Source organism: Anomaloglossus baeobatrachus, chromosome 3, assembly GCF_048569485.1.
Source record: "Anomaloglossus baeobatrachus isolate aAnoBae1 chromosome 3, aAnoBae1.hap1, whole genome shotgun sequence".
Lineage (NCBI taxonomy): Eukaryota > Metazoa > Chordata > Amphibia > Anura > Aromobatidae > Anomaloglossus > Anomaloglossus baeobatrachus.
Window position 1 is genome coordinate 92,038,758 of NC_134355.1, and position 18,825 is coordinate 92,057,582.

Here is an 18,825-nt window from a genome sequence, read left to right on the forward strand (position 1 = left end):
GATGACAGATCCATTGCATGGCCAACACATTTGGATCCTATTGATTTATAATGGGGTCCATCATATTCGATTGTAGTGTTGTAATGAAATATCAGCTCTTAGTGTGATTTCCCAACCAGACTTAGCCCTTTAACCCACTTATAGGGATCCAGTCTTAACTTCAAGGTCCTTCAGCTTTTCTCTTTATTGTAGTCACTGACCGGTATAATGAGCTGACAAAATAACCATCAAGCAAGGGTCAGAATAAGAGAATCCCATCTAGGACACAATCAGTACCAATGGGAAGATCAGAGACACCAAAACCTGAATTCAAGATTACACATGCCAAATATAATAATAGTTAGAGGTCAATCTCGAATGGGCATTCAGGGATTAATTCAGAAAAATGTTTAAGTAACAGGCCAGTCAGAACACTAGAAACACAGTCCAGGGAGCACGTAGAGTACAAGAGCTAAGTACAAGTACAAGAGTACAAGTCAGTGCAAAGTAACAAAAAAAGAAAGGCTTGAGACTTCTGATGAGCCACTTAACCCATCTTGTAATTAGCCCGGTAACAGGCTCTTCTCATTGTTTTGTCAGCCAAACACTTAGATTCTCCAGCAGAAAACTGTTAGTCAAGGTAGCTGGGTGCCTGTGATTACTGCACACTCCTTCAAGAAGATCGCCAGCACCTGGCAGATAGGGTCAGGTCATGTGCTAAGAAAGGTAAGTTTTGGAAAGGTATTCATCAGTTTGCCAGTAAGACCAATATGGGGAGATAAGGTATGCACACCAGTGACTATGGAAGGGGAATACATGGAATAGCAGAAACTGCTGTGTGAATACTGACATGAAAAATTCAATAGCTATTTGTTAGAATGAAATGTGAAAAATGGAACCTGCATTACTGCCATGAATATATGAATAAAGAGAAATTTAGCTACTGAATTGATCAATGCAGAAGAGCCCCAACACTACGCCAAAGTGTTTCTCTACGTTGGGGTCCCTAGCTTGTGTGTGTCCTCTCATGCAGTTAAAAAACTTACCGTGTATGGGACGCTGAGACCCAGGCTATATATGCGTATAATGTGGATTGGCAATAGGTGTGTATGGGGAGGGTTCACAAACGAAAAACTACTAACATTAAGGAATAACGTTTGGAACTCCATTCTATGTCTGAACTGGGTGCAAAAAACCTAAAAAACATCACTATGGGGAGATAAGGTATGCACACCAGTGACTATGGAAGGGGAATACATGGAATAGCAGAAACTGCTGTGTGAATACTGACATGAAAAATTCAATAGCTATTTGTTAGAATGAAATGTGAAAAATGGAACCTGCATTACTGCCATGAATATATGAATAAAGAGAAATTTAGCTACTGAATTGATCAATGCAGAAGAGCCCCAACACTACGCCAAAGTATTTCTCTACGTTGGGGTCCCTAGCTTGTGTGTGTCCTCTCATGCAGTTAAAAAACTTACCGTGTATGGGACGCTGAGACCCAGGCTATATATGCGTATAATGTGGATTGGCAATAGGTGTGTATGGGGAGGGTTCACAAACGAAAAACTACTAACATTAAGGAATAACGTTTGGAACTCCATTCTATGTCTGAACTGGGTGCAAAAAACCTAAAAAACATCACTATGGGGAGATAAGGTATGCACACCAGTGACTATGGAAGGGGAATACATGGAATAGCAGAAACTGCTGTGTGAATACTGACATGAAAAATTCAATAGCTATTTGTTAGAATGAAATGTGAAAAATGGAACCTGCATTACTGCCATGAATATATGAATAAAGAGAAATTTAGCTACTGAATTGATCAATGCAGAAGAGCCCCAACACTACGCCAAAGTATTTCTCTACGTTGGGGTCCCTAGCTTGTGTGTGTCCTCTCATGCAGTTAAAAAACTTACCGTGTATGGGACGCTGAGACCCAGGCTATATATGCGTATAATGTGGATTGGCAATAGGTGTGTATGGGGAGGGTTCACAAACGAAAAACTACTAACATTAAGGAATAACGTTTGGAACTCCATTCTATGTCTGAACTGGGTGCAAAAAACCTAAAAAACATCACTATGGGGAGATAAGGTATGCACACCAGTGACTATGGAAGGGGAATACATGGAATAGCAGAAACTGCTGTGTGAATACTGACATGAAAAATTCAATAGCTATTTGTTAGAATGAAATGTGAAAAATGGAACCTGCATTACTGCCATGAATATATGAATAAAGAGAAATTTAGCTACTGAATTGATCAAGGCAGAAGAGCCCCAACACTACGCCAAAGTATTTCTCTACGTTGGGGTCCCTAGCTTGTGTGTGTCCTCTCATGCAGTTAAAAAACTTACCGTGTATGGGACGCTGAGACCCAGGCTATATATGCGTATAATGTGGATTGGCAATAGGTGTGTATGGGGAGGGTTCACAAACGAAAAACTACTAACATTAAGGAATAACGTTTGGAACTCCATTCTATGTCTGAACTGGGTGCAAAAAACCTAAAAAACATCACTATGGGGAGATAAGGTATGCACACCAGTGACTATGGAAGGGGAATACATGGAATAGCAGAAACTGCTGTGTGAATACTGACATGAAAAATTCAATAGCTATTTGTTAGAATGAAATGTGAAAAATGGAACCTGCATTACTGCCATGAATATATGAATAAAGAGAAATTTAGCTACTGAATTGATCAATGCAGAAGAGCCCCAACACTACGCCAAAGTATTTCTCTACGTTGGGGTCCCTAGCTTGTGTGTGTCCTCTCATGCAGTTAAAAAACTTACCGTGTATGGGACGCTGAGACCCAGGCTATATATGCGTATAATGTGGATTGGCAATAGGTGTGTATGGGGAGGGTTCACAAACGAAAAACTACTAACATTAAGGAATAACGTTTGGAACTCCATTCTATGTCTGAACTGGGTGCAAAAAGTCAGTTTTTGCACCCAGTTCAGACATAGAATGGAGTTCCAAACGTTATTCCTTAATGTTAGTAGTTTTTCGTTTGTGAACCCTCCCCATACACACCTATTGCCAATCCACATTATACGCATATATAGCCTGGGTCTCAGCGTCCCATACACGGTAAGTTTTTTAACTGCATGAGAGGACACACACAAGCTAGGGACCCCAACGTAGAGAAATACTTTGGCGTAGTGTTGGGGCTCTTCTGCATTGATCAATTCAGTAGCTAAATTTCTCTTTATTCATATATTCATGGCAGTAATGCAGGTTCCATTTTTCACATTTCATTCTAACAAATAGCTATTGAATTTTTCATGTCAGTATTCACACAGCAGTTTCTGCTATTCCATGTATTCCCCTTCCATAGTCACTGGTGTGCATACCTTATCTCCCCATAGTGATGTTTTTTAGGTTTTTTGCACCCAGTTCAGACATAGAATGGAGTTCCAAACGTTATTCCTTAATGTTAGTAGTTTTTCGTTTGTGAACCCTCCCCATACACACCTATTGCCAATCCACATTATACGCATATATAGCCTGGGTCTCAGCGTCCCATACACGGTAAGTTTTTTAACTGCATGAGAGGACACACACAAGCTAGGGACCCCAACGTAGAGAAATACTTTGGCGTAGTGTTGGGGCTCTTCTGCATTGATCAATTCAGTAGCTAAATTTCTCTTTATTCATATATTCATGGCAGTAATGCAGGTTCCATTTTTCACATTTCATTCTAACAAATAGCTATTGAATTTTTCATGTCAGTATTCACACAGCAGTTTCTGCTATTCCATGTATTCCCCTTCCATAGTCACTGGTGTGCATACCTTATCTCCCCATAGTGATGTTTTTTAGGTTTTTTGCACCCAGTTCAGACATAGAATGGAGTTCCAAACGTTATTCCTTAATGTTAGTAGTTTTTCGTTTGTGAACCCTCCCCATACACACCTATTGCCAATCCACATTATACGCATATATAGCCTGGGTCTCAGCGTCCCATACACGGTAAGTTTTTTAACTGCATGAGAGGACACACACAAGCTAGGGACCCCAACGTAGAGAAATACTTTGGCGTAGTGTTGGGGCTCTTCTGCATTGATCAATTCAGTAGCTAAATTTCTCTTTATTCATATATTCATGGCAGTAATGCAGGTTCCATTTTTCACATTTCATTCTAACAAATAGCTATTGAATTTTTCATGTCAGTATTCACACAGCAGTTTCTGCTATTCCATGTATTCCCCTTCCATAGTCACTGGTGTGCATACCTTATCTCCCCATAGTGATGTTTTTTAGGTTTTTTGCACCCAGTTCAGACATAGAATGGAGTTCCAAACGTTATTCCTTAATGTTAGTAGTTTTTCGTTTGTGAACCCTCCCCATACACACCTATTGCCAATCCACATTATACGCATATATAGCCTGGGTCTCAGCGTCCCATACACGGTAAGTTTTTTAACTGCATGAGAGGACACACACAAGCTAGGGACCCCAACGTAGAGAAATACTTTGGCGTAGTGTTGGGGCTCTTCTGCATTGATCAATTCAGTAGCTAAATTTCTCTTTATTCATATATTCATGGCAGTAATGCAGGTTCCATTTTTCACATTTCATTCTAACAAATAGCTATTGAATTTTTCATGTCAGTATTCACACAGCAGTTTCTGCTATTCCATGTATTCCCCTTCCATAGTCACTGGTGTGCATACCTTATCTCCCCATAGTGATGTTTTTTAGGTTTTTTGCACCCAGTTCAGACATAGAATGGAGTTCCAAACGTTATTCCTTAATGTTAGTAGTTTTTCGTTTGTGAACCCTCCCCATACACACCTATTGCCAATCCACATTATACGCATATATAGCCTGGGTCTCAGCGTCCCATACACGGTAAGTTTTTTAACTGCATGAGAGGACACACACAAGCTAGGGACCCCAACGTAGAGAAATACTTTGGCGTAGTGTTGGGGCTCTTCTGCATTGATCAATTCAGTAGCTAAATTTCTCTTTATTCATATATTCATGGCAGTAATGCAGGTTCCATTTTTCACATTTCATTCTAACAAATAGCTATTGAATTTTTCATGTCAGTATTCACACAGCAGTTTCTGCTATTCCATGTATTCCCCTTCCATAGTCACTGGTGTGCATACCTTATCTCCCCATAGTGATGTTTTTTAGGTTTTTTGCATCCAGTTCAGACATAGAATGGAGTTCCAAACGTTATTCCTTAATGTTAGTAGTTTTTCGTTTGTGAACCCTCCCCATACACACCTATTGCCAATCCACATTATACGCATATATAGCCTGGGTCTCAGCGTCCCATACACGGTAAGTTTTTTAACTGCATGAGAGGACACACACAAGCTAGGGACCCCAACGTAGAGAAATACTTTGGCGTAGTGTTGGGGCTCTTCTGCATTGATCAATTCAGTAGCTAAATTTCTCTTTATTCATATATTCATGGCAGTAATGCAGGTTCCATTTTTCACATTTCATTCTAACAAATAGCTATTGAATTTTTCATGTCAGTATTCACACAGCAGTTTCTGCTATTCCATGTATTCCCCTTCCATAGTCACTGGTGTGCATACCTTATCTCCCCATAGTGATGTTTTTTAGGTTTTTTGCACCCAGTTCAGACATAGAATGGAGTTCCAAACGTTATTCCTTAATGCCAGTAAGACCAAAGCTGCACTTTTCACTATTCTTCCCATCAAACAGTATATGACAGAATTTGAGAATATTGCCCAAAACCTGCAAAATATTCTCCAGATAAAGGCCTCTATGTCCATAGTGATAGCGCTGTATTTTAGATCTCTATCACATGGGACGATATTATCAGTGGTCTCCTTGTAGAGATAAAACCAAACATTACATGATAACCATTGAACTTTTTGATATTAATGGTCATCTGTGTTTTTCAATGGATACTGGATGTGCACCTAAGTAGAGATGGGTAAACCCACAAATGTTTGGGTTCAGTAGGTTTGGCCAAACTTTAAAAAAAAAGTCCAGTTTCAGACCGGACTTGAACCCAATCATCTGCCCAAATGCCGAACCCATATAAGTCTATGTTGACCCGAACATTGTGCTGTAAAATGGAGGTAGAAGGGCTAGGGGGATTAGAGGAGTAGAGTTATACTTACCGAGTCTGTCACACTGCTATCGGATCCGATCATTAACTCTCATACCTATGCACTGCTTCCCCCACTCACCGTCAGTTGCGACCTCTGCTTGGTTGCAGTCAGACCATGCCCCCACCCTGTGTGACAGCATCTGTGATTGGTTGGAATCACACATGCTGCCTATGTCCCTATAGTGGTGTAAAAATAAATTTAAAAAAATGTCGTAGAGTCCCCCCATATTAGAATACCCAGGGCAGATAAAGTAGACGGCTACAGGCTGCAGCCCCCAGCAATGTGCTTATCTTGGCTGTGTATCAAAATAATAGGGACCCTATGCGGCTTTTTTTACAGTATGATCATCATACTGGAGGGTACTGTGGAGAAATTCATCGTGGGGTATCACAGTATCCGTAGGGCACTTAATGGAAAACTACTTTGTAAGGGATGAAAAGTTGTGAGATGTCTTCTAATGTGACCCAGACAAATTCTGTATTAACTTTTGTTTTTTTTTTTTGGGGGGGGGAAAGGGTAGGGAGGGACCCAATGATAAATTCTGCTATGGGGCCCCATCATTTCTATTCACACCCCTGGATAGATAGATGTTAGTACCTACTCTAGCTTCCTCTTAGGTTGGATATAAAGCAATGGAAAATTAAATGAATCCAGTCACATTGTCTTTATATCTTAATATTGAACAATAAGCAAGATATTTCATCCTTGGGTTTCTCCAGACACATTTCCTCCTTATTGTCTTATATTAGATTTTTATTCCATTATTTTTCTCCGGCGACCTCTATTACTTTACCACTACCTGATGTATTAGAGTAATTATCCGGCTGAAATGTAGCTGTCGTAATTAAAACAGAAAAACATTATGTCTATCTGCATTGGATCAGTAACCGCATATTTATCATGGAGTATCACATGGATATTACATATAAATGCAATGAAGTCAGATACCGTACCCTTTTAATGTATTGCACGACTTCCTGGATATAGGATCTGATCATCTCTGTCTTCTCCCTATGGAAATACACAAATATGATTGAAGATATTCAAATTTAAAATATAATTACAATAGACCGGATATTATAAGAAAGATAATTCTTTATCTCGATAATTCTTATTTGCAAAATATAGAAGAAAAAAAAAGATGTATTTGAATGTGGCATCTCAATAATTCCTATATAAATGAAAACAATGTAGTAATTATATGAGAAATAACTAGTGGAAGAGAATACTGGACTATTTGGTTCCAAAGAAATGGGGTACATGCTTTACAGCACACTACATATGTGTTTCAAATTTTTTTCTGTTACTTGACAAGTGAGAATGGCTTTGTGAGAATAGGTATGGCTTTAATGTGACAATGTGTGAACAATTGTGGCAAAAAAATCAACACTATAGGTAGTATAAGATTAGACAAATCAGTTTAAAAATGGGTCAAATTTGTCACTCACAAGATCTTATAGTTTTAAACCTGTTTACCCCTGATGAAGCAAGATTAAGCGAAACTTGTAGGAGGGGATTGTGTGTTAGGTTTTAACGATTGAGGTGGCTGTCCCCACTAACTACTGCAACAATAAGTAAGTTGAACAATAGTAATATACTGCAATATTAAAAAAATCCACGCAGTAGGGTTTACCAGTCTTGGGCAAATCCCATTATTAGGTTACAGTAGACTATAGCGCTCACAAAGTGGTGTGATAAGGGTTAGTATAATTTTAAAGGATGGGGACAACTTACTTAGTATAAATGATGCGGATGACAATAGATGCGAATCCTCATCTGATCAGCGTGGAACGCTGCTGAGGTGGCGTGCCGCGTCAGTGACTTGGATGCAGAAATACAGAAGCTTCTTCCCAGTAGGTGCAGGGACTGGCGGTGTTCTGCGGGCAGGCTTCACGGGGTAAAGGTGAGAGGTGACCCCGTATAGGTTCCAAGCTGATCAGATGAGGATTCGCATCTACTGTCATCCGCATCATTCATACCAAGTAAGTTGTCCCCATCCTTTAAAATTATACTAACCCTCATCACACCACTTTGTGAGCGCTATAGTCTACTGTAACTAGATTTCCCTTCTATCCACTCTCACGCGGAGTGTATACACTATTAGCAGCTCCAAAACTGATTAGAGCCCATACATACATTATGCTTTAGACACTGTCAGCCCATAGACTATCTCACTCTGCAGTATTAACTGTTTGTCCACTGCCCCTGAGCGCTGGTATCTCTTGTTGTATCAGTAAATCCCATTATTAATTTTAAATAATTCCTAACAAAAGCAATATTTTAATAATTCCTGTGCACTGTCAGACTGTCTTTACACTGTCTAAATATTAGCCGAAATAATAAGTCTACCCTGTATATACAAATTTAAAGCGTGGGTTCAGAGAAATCCATAGTGAAATCAACAGAAAAATCAACAAAACGTGGGCTGCTGGACAATAGTACAAGCTACAGTTAGGTCCAGAAATATTTGGACAGTGACACAAGTTTTGTTATTTTAGCTGTTTACAAAAACATGTTCAGAAATACAATTATATATAATATGGGCTGAAAGTGCACACTCCCAGCTGCAATATGAGAGTTTTCACATCCAAATCGGAGAAAGGGTTTAGGAATCATAGCTCTGTAATGCATAGCCTCCTCTTTTTCAAGGGACCAAAATAAATTGGACAAGGGACTCTAAGGGCTGCAATTAACTCTGAAGGCGTCTCCCTCATTAACCTGTAATCAATGAAGTAGTTAAAAGGTCTGGGGTTGATTACAGGTGTGTGGTTTTGCATTTGGAAGCTGATGCTGTGACCAGACAACATGCGGTCTAAGAACTCTTAATTGAGGTGAAGCAGAACATCCTGAGGCTGAAAAAAAAGAAAAAAATCCATCAGAGAGATAGCAGACATGCTTGGAGTAGCAAAATCAACAGTCGGGTACATTCTGAGAAAAAAGGAATTGACTGGTGAGCTTGGGAACTCAAAAAGGCCTGGGCGTCCACGGATGACAACAGTGGTGGATGATCGCCGCATACTTTCTTTGGTGAAGAAGAACCCGTTCACAACATCAACTGAAGTCCAGAACACTCTCAGTGAAGTAGGTGTATCTGTCTCTAAGTCAACAGTAAAGAGAAGACTCCATGAAAGTAAATACAAAGGGTTCACATCTAGATGCAAACCATTCATCAATTCCAAAAATAGACAGGCCAGAGTTAAATTTGCTGAAAATCACCTCATGAAGCCAGCTCAGTTCTGGAAAAGTATTCTATGGACAGATGAGACAAAGATCAACCTGTACCAGAATGATGGGAAGAAAAAAGTTTGGAGAAGAAAGGGAACGGCACATGATCCAAGGCACACCACATCCTCTGTAAAACATGGTGGAGGCAACGTGATGGCATGGGCATGCATGGCTTTCAATGGCACTGGGTCACTTGTGTTTATTGATGACATAACAGCAGACAAGAGTAGCCGGATGAATTCTGAAGTGTACCGGGATATACTTTCAGCCCAGATTTAGCCAAATGCCGCAAAGTTGATCGGACGGCGCTTCATAGTACAGATTGACAATGACCCCAAGCATACAGCCAAAGCTACCCAGGAGTTCATGAGTGCAAAAAAGTGGAACCTTCTGCAATGGCCAAGTCAATCACCAGATCTTAACCCAATTGAGCATGCATTTCACTTGCTCAAATCCAGACTTAAGACGGAAAGACCCACAAACAAGCAAGACCTGAAGGCTGCGGCTGTAAAGGCCTGGCAAAGCATTAAGAAGGAGGAAACCCAGCGTTTGGTGATGTCCATGGGTTCCAGACTTAAGGCAGTGATTGCCTCCAAAGGATTCGCAACAAAATATTGAAAATAAAAATATTTTGTTTGGGTTTGGTTTATTTGTCCAATTACTTTTGACCTCCTAAAATGTGGAGTGTTTGTAAAGAAATGTGTACAATTCCTACAATTTCTATCAGATATTTTTGTTCAAACCTTCAAATTAAACGTTACAATCTGCACTTGAATTCTGTTGTAGAGATTTCATTTCAAATCCAATGTGGTGGCATGCAGAGCCCAACTCGCGAAAATTGTGTCACTGTCCAAATATTTCTGGACCTAACTGTATGTCGTTGCGTGTAACAGGGCCTTAAGTGATGCGGTGGAGCATAACTCCTTTATTTGGTTTCTATATGTATAAAGCTACAATCTGGACCTATAACCTTTTATGGTTGGTTCATTAGAAAAGCTTGTATGGACCCATAATATGATTGTGATCAGGTGCCCTATTGCAGGTGATCTAGAGGTCATATTTCAAGAATGATGTCCAGTTGTGGGCACCACATTAAAAAAAAAGATATCAACAAACTGGAGCAAGTTAAGAAAATGGCAACAAGAATGGTGACCGGTCTGCAAACCATCCAAAAAAGCGGACAGCATTCCGGGGGTATTTTCCATAGATTTTAGCCCATTTGAAGGGCGAAACCTTGCATACGTTATTGATGGAATAAAATCTATGCAAAATACCCCCGGGATGCTGTTCTCTTTTTTGGATATTTTATGCCAGGTGAATCCCCTTGGACTGACTTGCATCCCACTTCCAGTGAAAGGACTTTACCAAAGGTGCTGCAAACGTCTTTGTTCACAGTTTGCAAACCATATCCTATAAGAAACGGTTATAGGATTTGGGAATGTTTAGATTGCAAAAAAGAAGACTGAGAGGAGACTTTATAGCTGTCTACAGATATCTCAAGGGCTGCCACACTGTTCTCTTTTGCGCAAGGAAAAACTAGAAGCAATGGGATGAAACTGAAAGGGGGAGACACATTAGATATTAGAAAAACTTTAGGACAGTGAAGTGGTTAAACAAGTGGAACAGGTTGCCACAAGAGGTTGCCCTTCAATGGAAGTCTTCAGAGACTGGACAGACATCTTTGTAGGATGATATAGTGAATCCTGCTGTGAGCAGGGGGTTGGCCAGATGACCATGGAGGTCCTTCCAACTCTACCAATCTAACGCAGGCGAACTTTGGAGATCACAAATAGTTTATCCTATATGATCTGAATACTTTAATAAATCATAATGTTATTATTTCAACATTTATCTATACCAAAAACCTTTGCTCAGATAGTGAAATCATTTCCTCAAGGAAAATACAAAAACTTGTGTAGCGCCCCACACTTACTCCTCCATCTGATTCTTATCTTTCGATTTGGTTTCTGTGACCTTTTCTTGCCGCTTCTTGTCCATCTTCTTCTTCAGCTCTTTCTTTTCCCTGGAAATATAAATAATAAGATGTAGATAAGACGCATAACTATATCACAACCTAAGAAATTTTACAGGCAATAAGAGATGATTGTACTTTTCGCAGGTTTCCTTGAGCTTTTTCAGCTGGTTGTTCTGGCACTCCTCAGCCACATCTGTCAGCTTCTGGATTAGCTGTAATGGAAAAGCATTTATATCAATAAGGGAGACAATGAGGTAAATTGGAGAATTAACCAACAATAATGGCCCTGACCTCGGGATATAACACTATTCCCTGGGGAAGCACAATTTCAGCAAACGCAGGTTTATCTTTGTGCAGATGTAAGAAACATTGGAAAGTTTAAGAAGCGCTACTAACACTTTGTGTTTAAGCGTCCGCATTCGTAAACCAGGCAGTCCGGTGTGGCGTGCCGGGCTAAATGCACAGCACCCAGAGCGATCGCTTCATGCTCGCTACATCTGTTTGTTAAACAATTAAACATTACACATAGTCTTCCATCCGTATGGATGAAACTGGTTAATTGGCTTCTTTATTGCTGGCAAATTCTATATACACCAATAAGCACCAGGTTTAACCCTTTAAGATGAGCTAGTATGTTCCACAGAGGATGAATACTTCTTATATAGGAGAGACTAGAATTTAGAGCTCCGACTGCATCAATCATGGCCTTGTGTTCTGTAGAGCTTGAAGGTTTTTTCCCCCGCAAAAAAAATTCTTCGCTATCCACAGTGAATGGAACTGAAGGATGCATGTGCATCAAACAAAGGTATTCCTTGACGTGGAGGGTGGGTACACACAACATGAATTGGCTAATTTGTGTGCTAGCTATCTGAATTTTATAAGCATTTTTGCTATGGAATTAATCCAGATTATATTTCATAGATTTAAAGGGAATCTAATAGCTGATCCATTGCTGTCCAAACCACAGGAAGCTTGTATCAGCCATTGGATGTATTATCCCAGCCAGATAAGGTTGATTATGAAATGCTCTGCAATTTTAGGGAACAATATACTTTAAAAGCTGGCTGGAGAACAAGCGATATGGTTGACTAGTAGAGATGAGCAGACCCATGGAAGTTCGGGTTTGGCGGGTTCAGCCTGACTTTAGATAAAGCTCGAGTTTAGATCTGGACTTGACCTGAACCCAATGGAAGTCACTGATTGGGCAGTTCGGGTCTCAACCCACATACACCCAGCCATAATCAGATCACTTCCGGGGGAGGGTGGGCGAGGTTTTTCCATTTTTTTTTCTTGGTGCACACTACATCCGATCACGCTGTTGTTACCCCCTGTGCGAGTGGTTCAAGCACTGCAAGCAGCTCGCATTGGGCTGAGCACCAAGTATACCTGAGTACAGTATTGTTCGCTTGAGTCGTTTGCATACATAAAGCACCCGAACTCCGAACCCAAACTCTGTTTTTTATGTAAAGTCTGTTTGGTATGAACATTGAACCTCGGGTTCGCTCATCTCTAGTGACTAGTCAAAAAGGTGGGTCCCCAGAGGGTTCTACCAACCACTGCCAAATCACAGGTCTCTGCTTGCATGTTTAGTGTAAGGATTTGTCATACGTAAGCCTCCAAAAATCTCAAGCTTGTTTTTATAAGAAATTATTATCATTATTAGTATCCAAAGTAAAAATGTCATCTTTTATAGCACTTAACATGGTGGGAATGCAGTCACTAGTTATTTTTTAGGGCAGTGGAGTGTCAATCTAATATGTAGCAGGTTTGTTTGATGGAGGTTTCTACGGCATAAATAATGCAACCCAACTTAGGAGAAAAGGAGCGTGGTCTGCATATTCAAGTACAAATTCATCTAGTGAAGTTAAACAAAACCTAAAATTCTTATTTAACATTTTAATCCAATTATATAAGCCCACCGCCATATATCAGTGACTTTTTTTTATAAAGGACCTACCATCGCCTGGGAAACTCCATGAAGTAAAAGGAGAAGTGAAACCTTACTCAAATATACTGTATATAATCAGGAAAACAAAAAAAAATAATCTTATTAAGGATTCTTAGTTCAAGCCTTTTACAAAGAGGCTCAAGTCGACCAAAGACAGTCTGTCTCAGTATTCAACCGCAACTGAGGTAAATCCTACCAAACACTTTTCCTCAATGTGTTATGGCTATCTATCTGAGTAAAGTATGCAGTGAGATACTCAGATTAACCTTTGTAGATTAACTGTTAACAAGCAGGCATGTCCTCCTCTTTAAGACTAAGCTTTTAGAAGCTGTGCTGTCCTCCTACTTTAGTTTCTACACAGGCACAACTTATTATAATGCTTTTAGAAAGTAAAGAACAGGATTCTGGATGGAGGTGAAGAAAATTTTCGCCTGATTTGCATTTCACTGATCCACTGTTTATTCAAATGCATTGGTGAAATATTTCATTATGTTTGTGAAACTCTTTTGGTGAATTTAAAAGGAAAAATAAGCTAGTCAATTGTCCCATTGTATTCTATGGAACAGAGACTCAACAAAATGGTAAAACAAGCCAAAATTTTCCAGATCCATTCACAAGGCCTCACTATTTAAATGACGTATAAAATAAGCCCCTCCACCCGCAGAGAAAAAAAAAATCAACAGTTTATGCACACTTTCATATAAGGAAGATAAAACCTGAGTCTGTAAAATTGAAGGGAATCATTTGTTAATTATATTTGAGAAAAATTTTACAATTAAAACTACTGTCACTTTTTATGTTTTTTATTTTTTTTATAACCAATAGATCCTTTTTACCTAGGTCCTTAGACTACTAAGTGCAGCACTGCGTCGCCAACACAATGCTGCAACTGGCAACACCACCACCACCACCGAGGCAGAACCACACCCGGTAAAGCTTGCAAAGCATGATGCAGGGCACATTGCAATTAATAGGCCAGGCATCTAATGTACATGTTGGACCATCCAAAGGGAGAACCAAATGTCATGATCCAGGACCGGTAGTCTCCGCTCCAGAATTTCCCAGACCCGGCATGGTCACGTCAGGGGTTAACTCCCATCAGCCTCATTCTGGTTTCAGGAGACACTATATCTGGTCTCTGCACTTGCATTCCTGTGCTGGTTATAGTTTTGCTCTGCAGCCAGTGACTGCCTCTGGTGAGATTTCCTGTTTGATCTGGCTCCTTGTTACTGTGCCATGACCTGTGCCCTCCCCCTTTCGTCCGTCTCTCCCAGTCCCTGACTTCCTGCTCTTGTCAGTTGTTTACCCATACTGATTCATCATCCTTCCCGTGTTTGTGTCCCCTCACCCTCCAGTCTTGTCTTCTGTTCCCTGTGCCCTTTGGATTTCCCTCTGTATACCTGATCTCCCGGCATCCGGTTCTGTGTTTCTGACCTGATTTTGATCCTCCCTTTGCAGTGACTTGACTTTCCTGGCTAGACGGTAATAGAAAATGAGTGGGACTCAGCACCAATATGGATGAATAAAAATCTTCATGCTTTATTTGAAAAGTTTAAAAATAAAGAAAAGGGTCACAAATCATCCAAAATCGCCATGCGACTTGCCGTGCGGCTTGACGCGTTTCGGACACAAAAGGGGAATTTAAAAACAGTCCTTAATCATAAGGCTTATGATTAAGGACTGTTTTTAAATTCCCCTTTTGTGTCCGAAACGCGTCAAGCCGCACGGCAAGTCGCATGGCGATTTTGGATGATTTGTGACCCTTTTCTTTATTTTTAAACTTTTCAAATAAAGCATGAAGATTTTTATTCATCCATATTGGTGCTGAGTCCCACTCATTTTCTATTACCGTTTACTCTGAAGCTGGACCTGCCTGTCCGCAGGACTACGTGCATCAACCGCAGACTGGAGGACCTTACATGGGTGAGCTGAATACTTTTTTTCTCTACTTTCCTGGCTAGACCCTGACTGCTTGACTACTCTAATGCCCCCTGGTGGTTCACCTATGCTCTGTTCACTCTGCTGTACTTCAGCCTCCTTTCTGTTGCAGTGTTACTTTGACTCTCCTTCATTTACTCTGCTGCCACCTAGTGGGGAATACGCTATACTACAGGCCTTTGTACAGCATGACAGGATCTTTAGAAATACTTTTTCTAAAGATCTCTTTATCTCTGCTACTAGATACAGGGACAGTTAGGCAGGGATTAGAAAGATGCACGCAGAACAGCTCATGGTTCTGGGTGCATATTGCAGCTGACAGGTTCCCTTTAAGAATGAGGGGGCCTACAGTATAAATATATATATATATATATATATATATATATATATATATATATATATATATATATATATACATACATACATACATACATATATATATATATATATGACTTCAGGATCAGAATGCACAGGGTTTGTTGTGTCACTATGGTCTGTATTGGAGATATAGCAAACGATGGGAGATCTTTAAATTTGCTATGCTTCTTGTTTTTTCATATTAATGCATTGGAGAAATAAAAAATTGTTTGCAAGTCAGATGTAAATGGAACAAAATAGTGATTATTATACAGGGCAGAGCACATTATCCTAGTAGTCCAATTCAGTACCTATCTTGGAGCACTGTTGTAAAGAATGCCCTTTCCAATGAAGTACAATGTGAAATAATCCAGCGATTTACCCTCCGCTGTGCCTTGTACGTAAGGCCCTATGACCCGAGGCTCTGGAAGTGATTCCTAGAACATTCTATAAATTGACAGCATTCCTGGAAGCTTCCACTGGAGTGAAAATCTCTATTACTGCTGACGGCACGGACCTCCGCAGAGAAATCTTTCTACATTCTACACACATGGAAATTCTAAACTGCCCAAAAATGAGGCAATAATTAGCCTACAGCTTAACGCACGGAAACCGTAATTACCATATTGTTATTTGTAAAAGAAAACCTCCGCAGTCTAAAACAATGAACAATTCATCAATGAAATAATTATTACAGGAACAGTTGGCCCATTCATGTGTGAAGTGGATTTAATTCTGAACAAATATTAATTTAAATGGCGCCCTGGGGAATACTTTAATTGTACCTTACCCCAAGTACATTGCAGAAACACCAAGGATAATTACTGTAAACGATCCAGGAATGTAAATTGCCTAAAAATACTTTTAGAATAATTGTGAAAAGTGTGAATTGCTTTTTTAGGTAAAGAATAGATGTTGACTAATATATAAAATATGAAGGCTTCATTCCTAAAAGATCAGGTGATTTGATTAATAGGATTCTTACTGAATCCCAGGACATCAAACAGCCTCTTGGGAACCTAGTAAGGCTTGTGTGCGGAAGCTGCACGTCTCAATGTTATTGTTATATCGTTACACACCGATACAGCATGGTTTGCAATAGGGATCTTAAAGGGGTCGCACAGGACTTCAACATTGATGACCTATCCTACTGATAGGTCATCAATGTACAACACCTGGAACCCCATTGCGGAGCTACAGAGCACAGCTCCATCAACAGAATAGTTGCCAGGTGCTGCACATCTGCCCACTAATGATTCAAATAGGGGGCAGCTATGAAGTTCCTAGCCATGGCCACTATACAGTTGATGGCACTTTGCTGTGTAGCTCCACCACAGTGTCACTCTAAGTATGGGGATGTACCAAGCGAATTTCGAAAGGGAAGGGAAACCCTGTGTCTAGGGAAAGGGAAGATCGTGACCCCTGACCAAACCTACTGCTGGTCCGTGGGGTTCCTCACCACCCTAGGTAGGTATCGTACCTATGCCCTGAGCCGGATACCTGACCCTAGGTATCCCTAGTACTGGGCCCTAAATAGGCAACACATAGGATGAGCTCTTAATCAACCCCCCTAAACACTATAGATGACATAAGGAGGACACAGAAGGGGAAAATGCATGAACTACTTATCCACAGATGACACAGGGAGAAGTTCAGCAAAGTTTCCAACAATGATACCACAAAGGATTACAAGCCACCTGCTTGCAACCAATGCTTGAATAAACTTAAAATATCACCAGCACCAGTCCAAGGAAGAAAGGTGTATTTAAGCACCAAGATACTGCTGATGATCAGCAGCTGGGTGAAAGGCGAGCTCCTGCTGTATCCAAAAGCGGGAGAGATTAATCCAGCAGGAAAGCTACCTACACCAATGAATACTGACAGCAGGAACAATGGAAAGTCAGGGAGCAATCTGTACAGCCAAATGTTGTGATCTTCTATGGCCAGAAACCACATAACTGTCTGTCACCTGTGACTCACAGTACATTTCCAACCGGCGACTATGGCATTGGGAACAGCTGATCGAGGTGGATGCCAGGTGTAGCACCCTCACCAGTTAGGCATTGATGACCTATCCTACGAATAGGTCATCAATGTTAAAGTCCCAGAAAACCATCATAAATTGTTTGTCCAACAGTATGATATTGATGACCTATCATTAGGCCATCAACATCAAACTGGTGTAACTCCAACGCCTAGTACCCCACCGATCAGCTGTTACCATTATGGCAGTGGGCGAATGTGAATAATATAGAAGTGGAACACCTCTGCTACATCACCTTGAGTAGTGGTTGTGCCCAGGTACTGCATATCAGCTCAAAATACAGCAGATAAGTTCCTATTGATTAGGAGCTGATCTCAGACACCTAGGAGATGCCCCTAATCAGTGAGGGGGATTGGTGGTATTACACTTATGTATTGTATACATACAGCTGTTGCCAGACCTGGTAACGGATGATTGTTGGGGGTGTTGGGCCTTCATTTAGACATCACTAAACATAATACAGTTTCTAGTAACATATTTTTTACATAAGGAAATCTCCAAGGTATTACTCAGGGGATCAAGGCCAAACAAAAGGCACAATGAGGCCTTTGTTTTAAGTAATGAGGGGAGCTTATGGTTTCTGAGAATTATCACTGCTGTTTTCCAACAGGGCAGTCATGAATATAGATTAACAAATCTTAAAAAAATTCAAATCACTAGATTCTACAGATTTTTCAGAATCACAAGTAATGGAAAGTCTTCAATTGCTGTGAAAAAACGTTATTTCCACTATTCCTTTTCCTTACAGCTTAGACTTCTTCACTGCTGTATTGTCATACACTTTTGGAAGATTCTTCACTGTTTTATGACTTTCACTCCTTATCCCTATGGCTAAGGAGTGAGTGATTATGTGCCTCTTAGTATGTAGATTCACAGAAAATGAACTGCTGCATTCCCTGCCTTTGCTTTTGTATGGGCTACAATATTCCCTCCTAATTAGCTGTGCTTTACCATGTACTGTGATACCTGCAAAAACATTATGGGAAAGCCCGTCCAAGTTTATATGATCCTTCTCTGGCTGATATAATTTTCTTTAATATGTATAATATTAGTGGACATTTTAGGCAATTTGTGAAAAGCGAATTTAACTTTCTGCGAATTTGGGCGTTCAGTGAATTCTTAAAAATTCCACACAAATTCGATTTGTATTAAATAGATTTGCTCATCTATAGTTAGAATTGTTATAAAAAATAATTACATATACAATTTCATAAATACTAATTGTACAGATAAG

The 18,825-nt window shown here is 40.1% G+C and overlaps 1 protein-coding gene across 1 annotated transcript in view; it reads right to left on the minus strand.

Annotated features, from left to right (window-relative positions):
• Window positions 1-18,825, minus strand: part of PLCB1 (phospholipase C beta 1) — a 990,679-nt gene that overhangs the window by 93,087 nt on the left and 878,767 nt on the right. Inside the window, exons 28-30 of the mRNA XM_075339307.1 lie at window positions 11,440-11,516; window positions 11,263-11,352; window positions 7,058-7,115 (exon numbers count right to left, since the gene is read on the minus strand). Coding sequence (XP_075195422.1) covers window positions 7,058-7,115; window positions 11,263-11,352; window positions 11,440-11,516 — 225 coding nt within the window. The remainder of the gene's footprint in view (window positions 1-7,057; window positions 7,116-11,262; window positions 11,353-11,439; window positions 11,517-18,825) is intronic.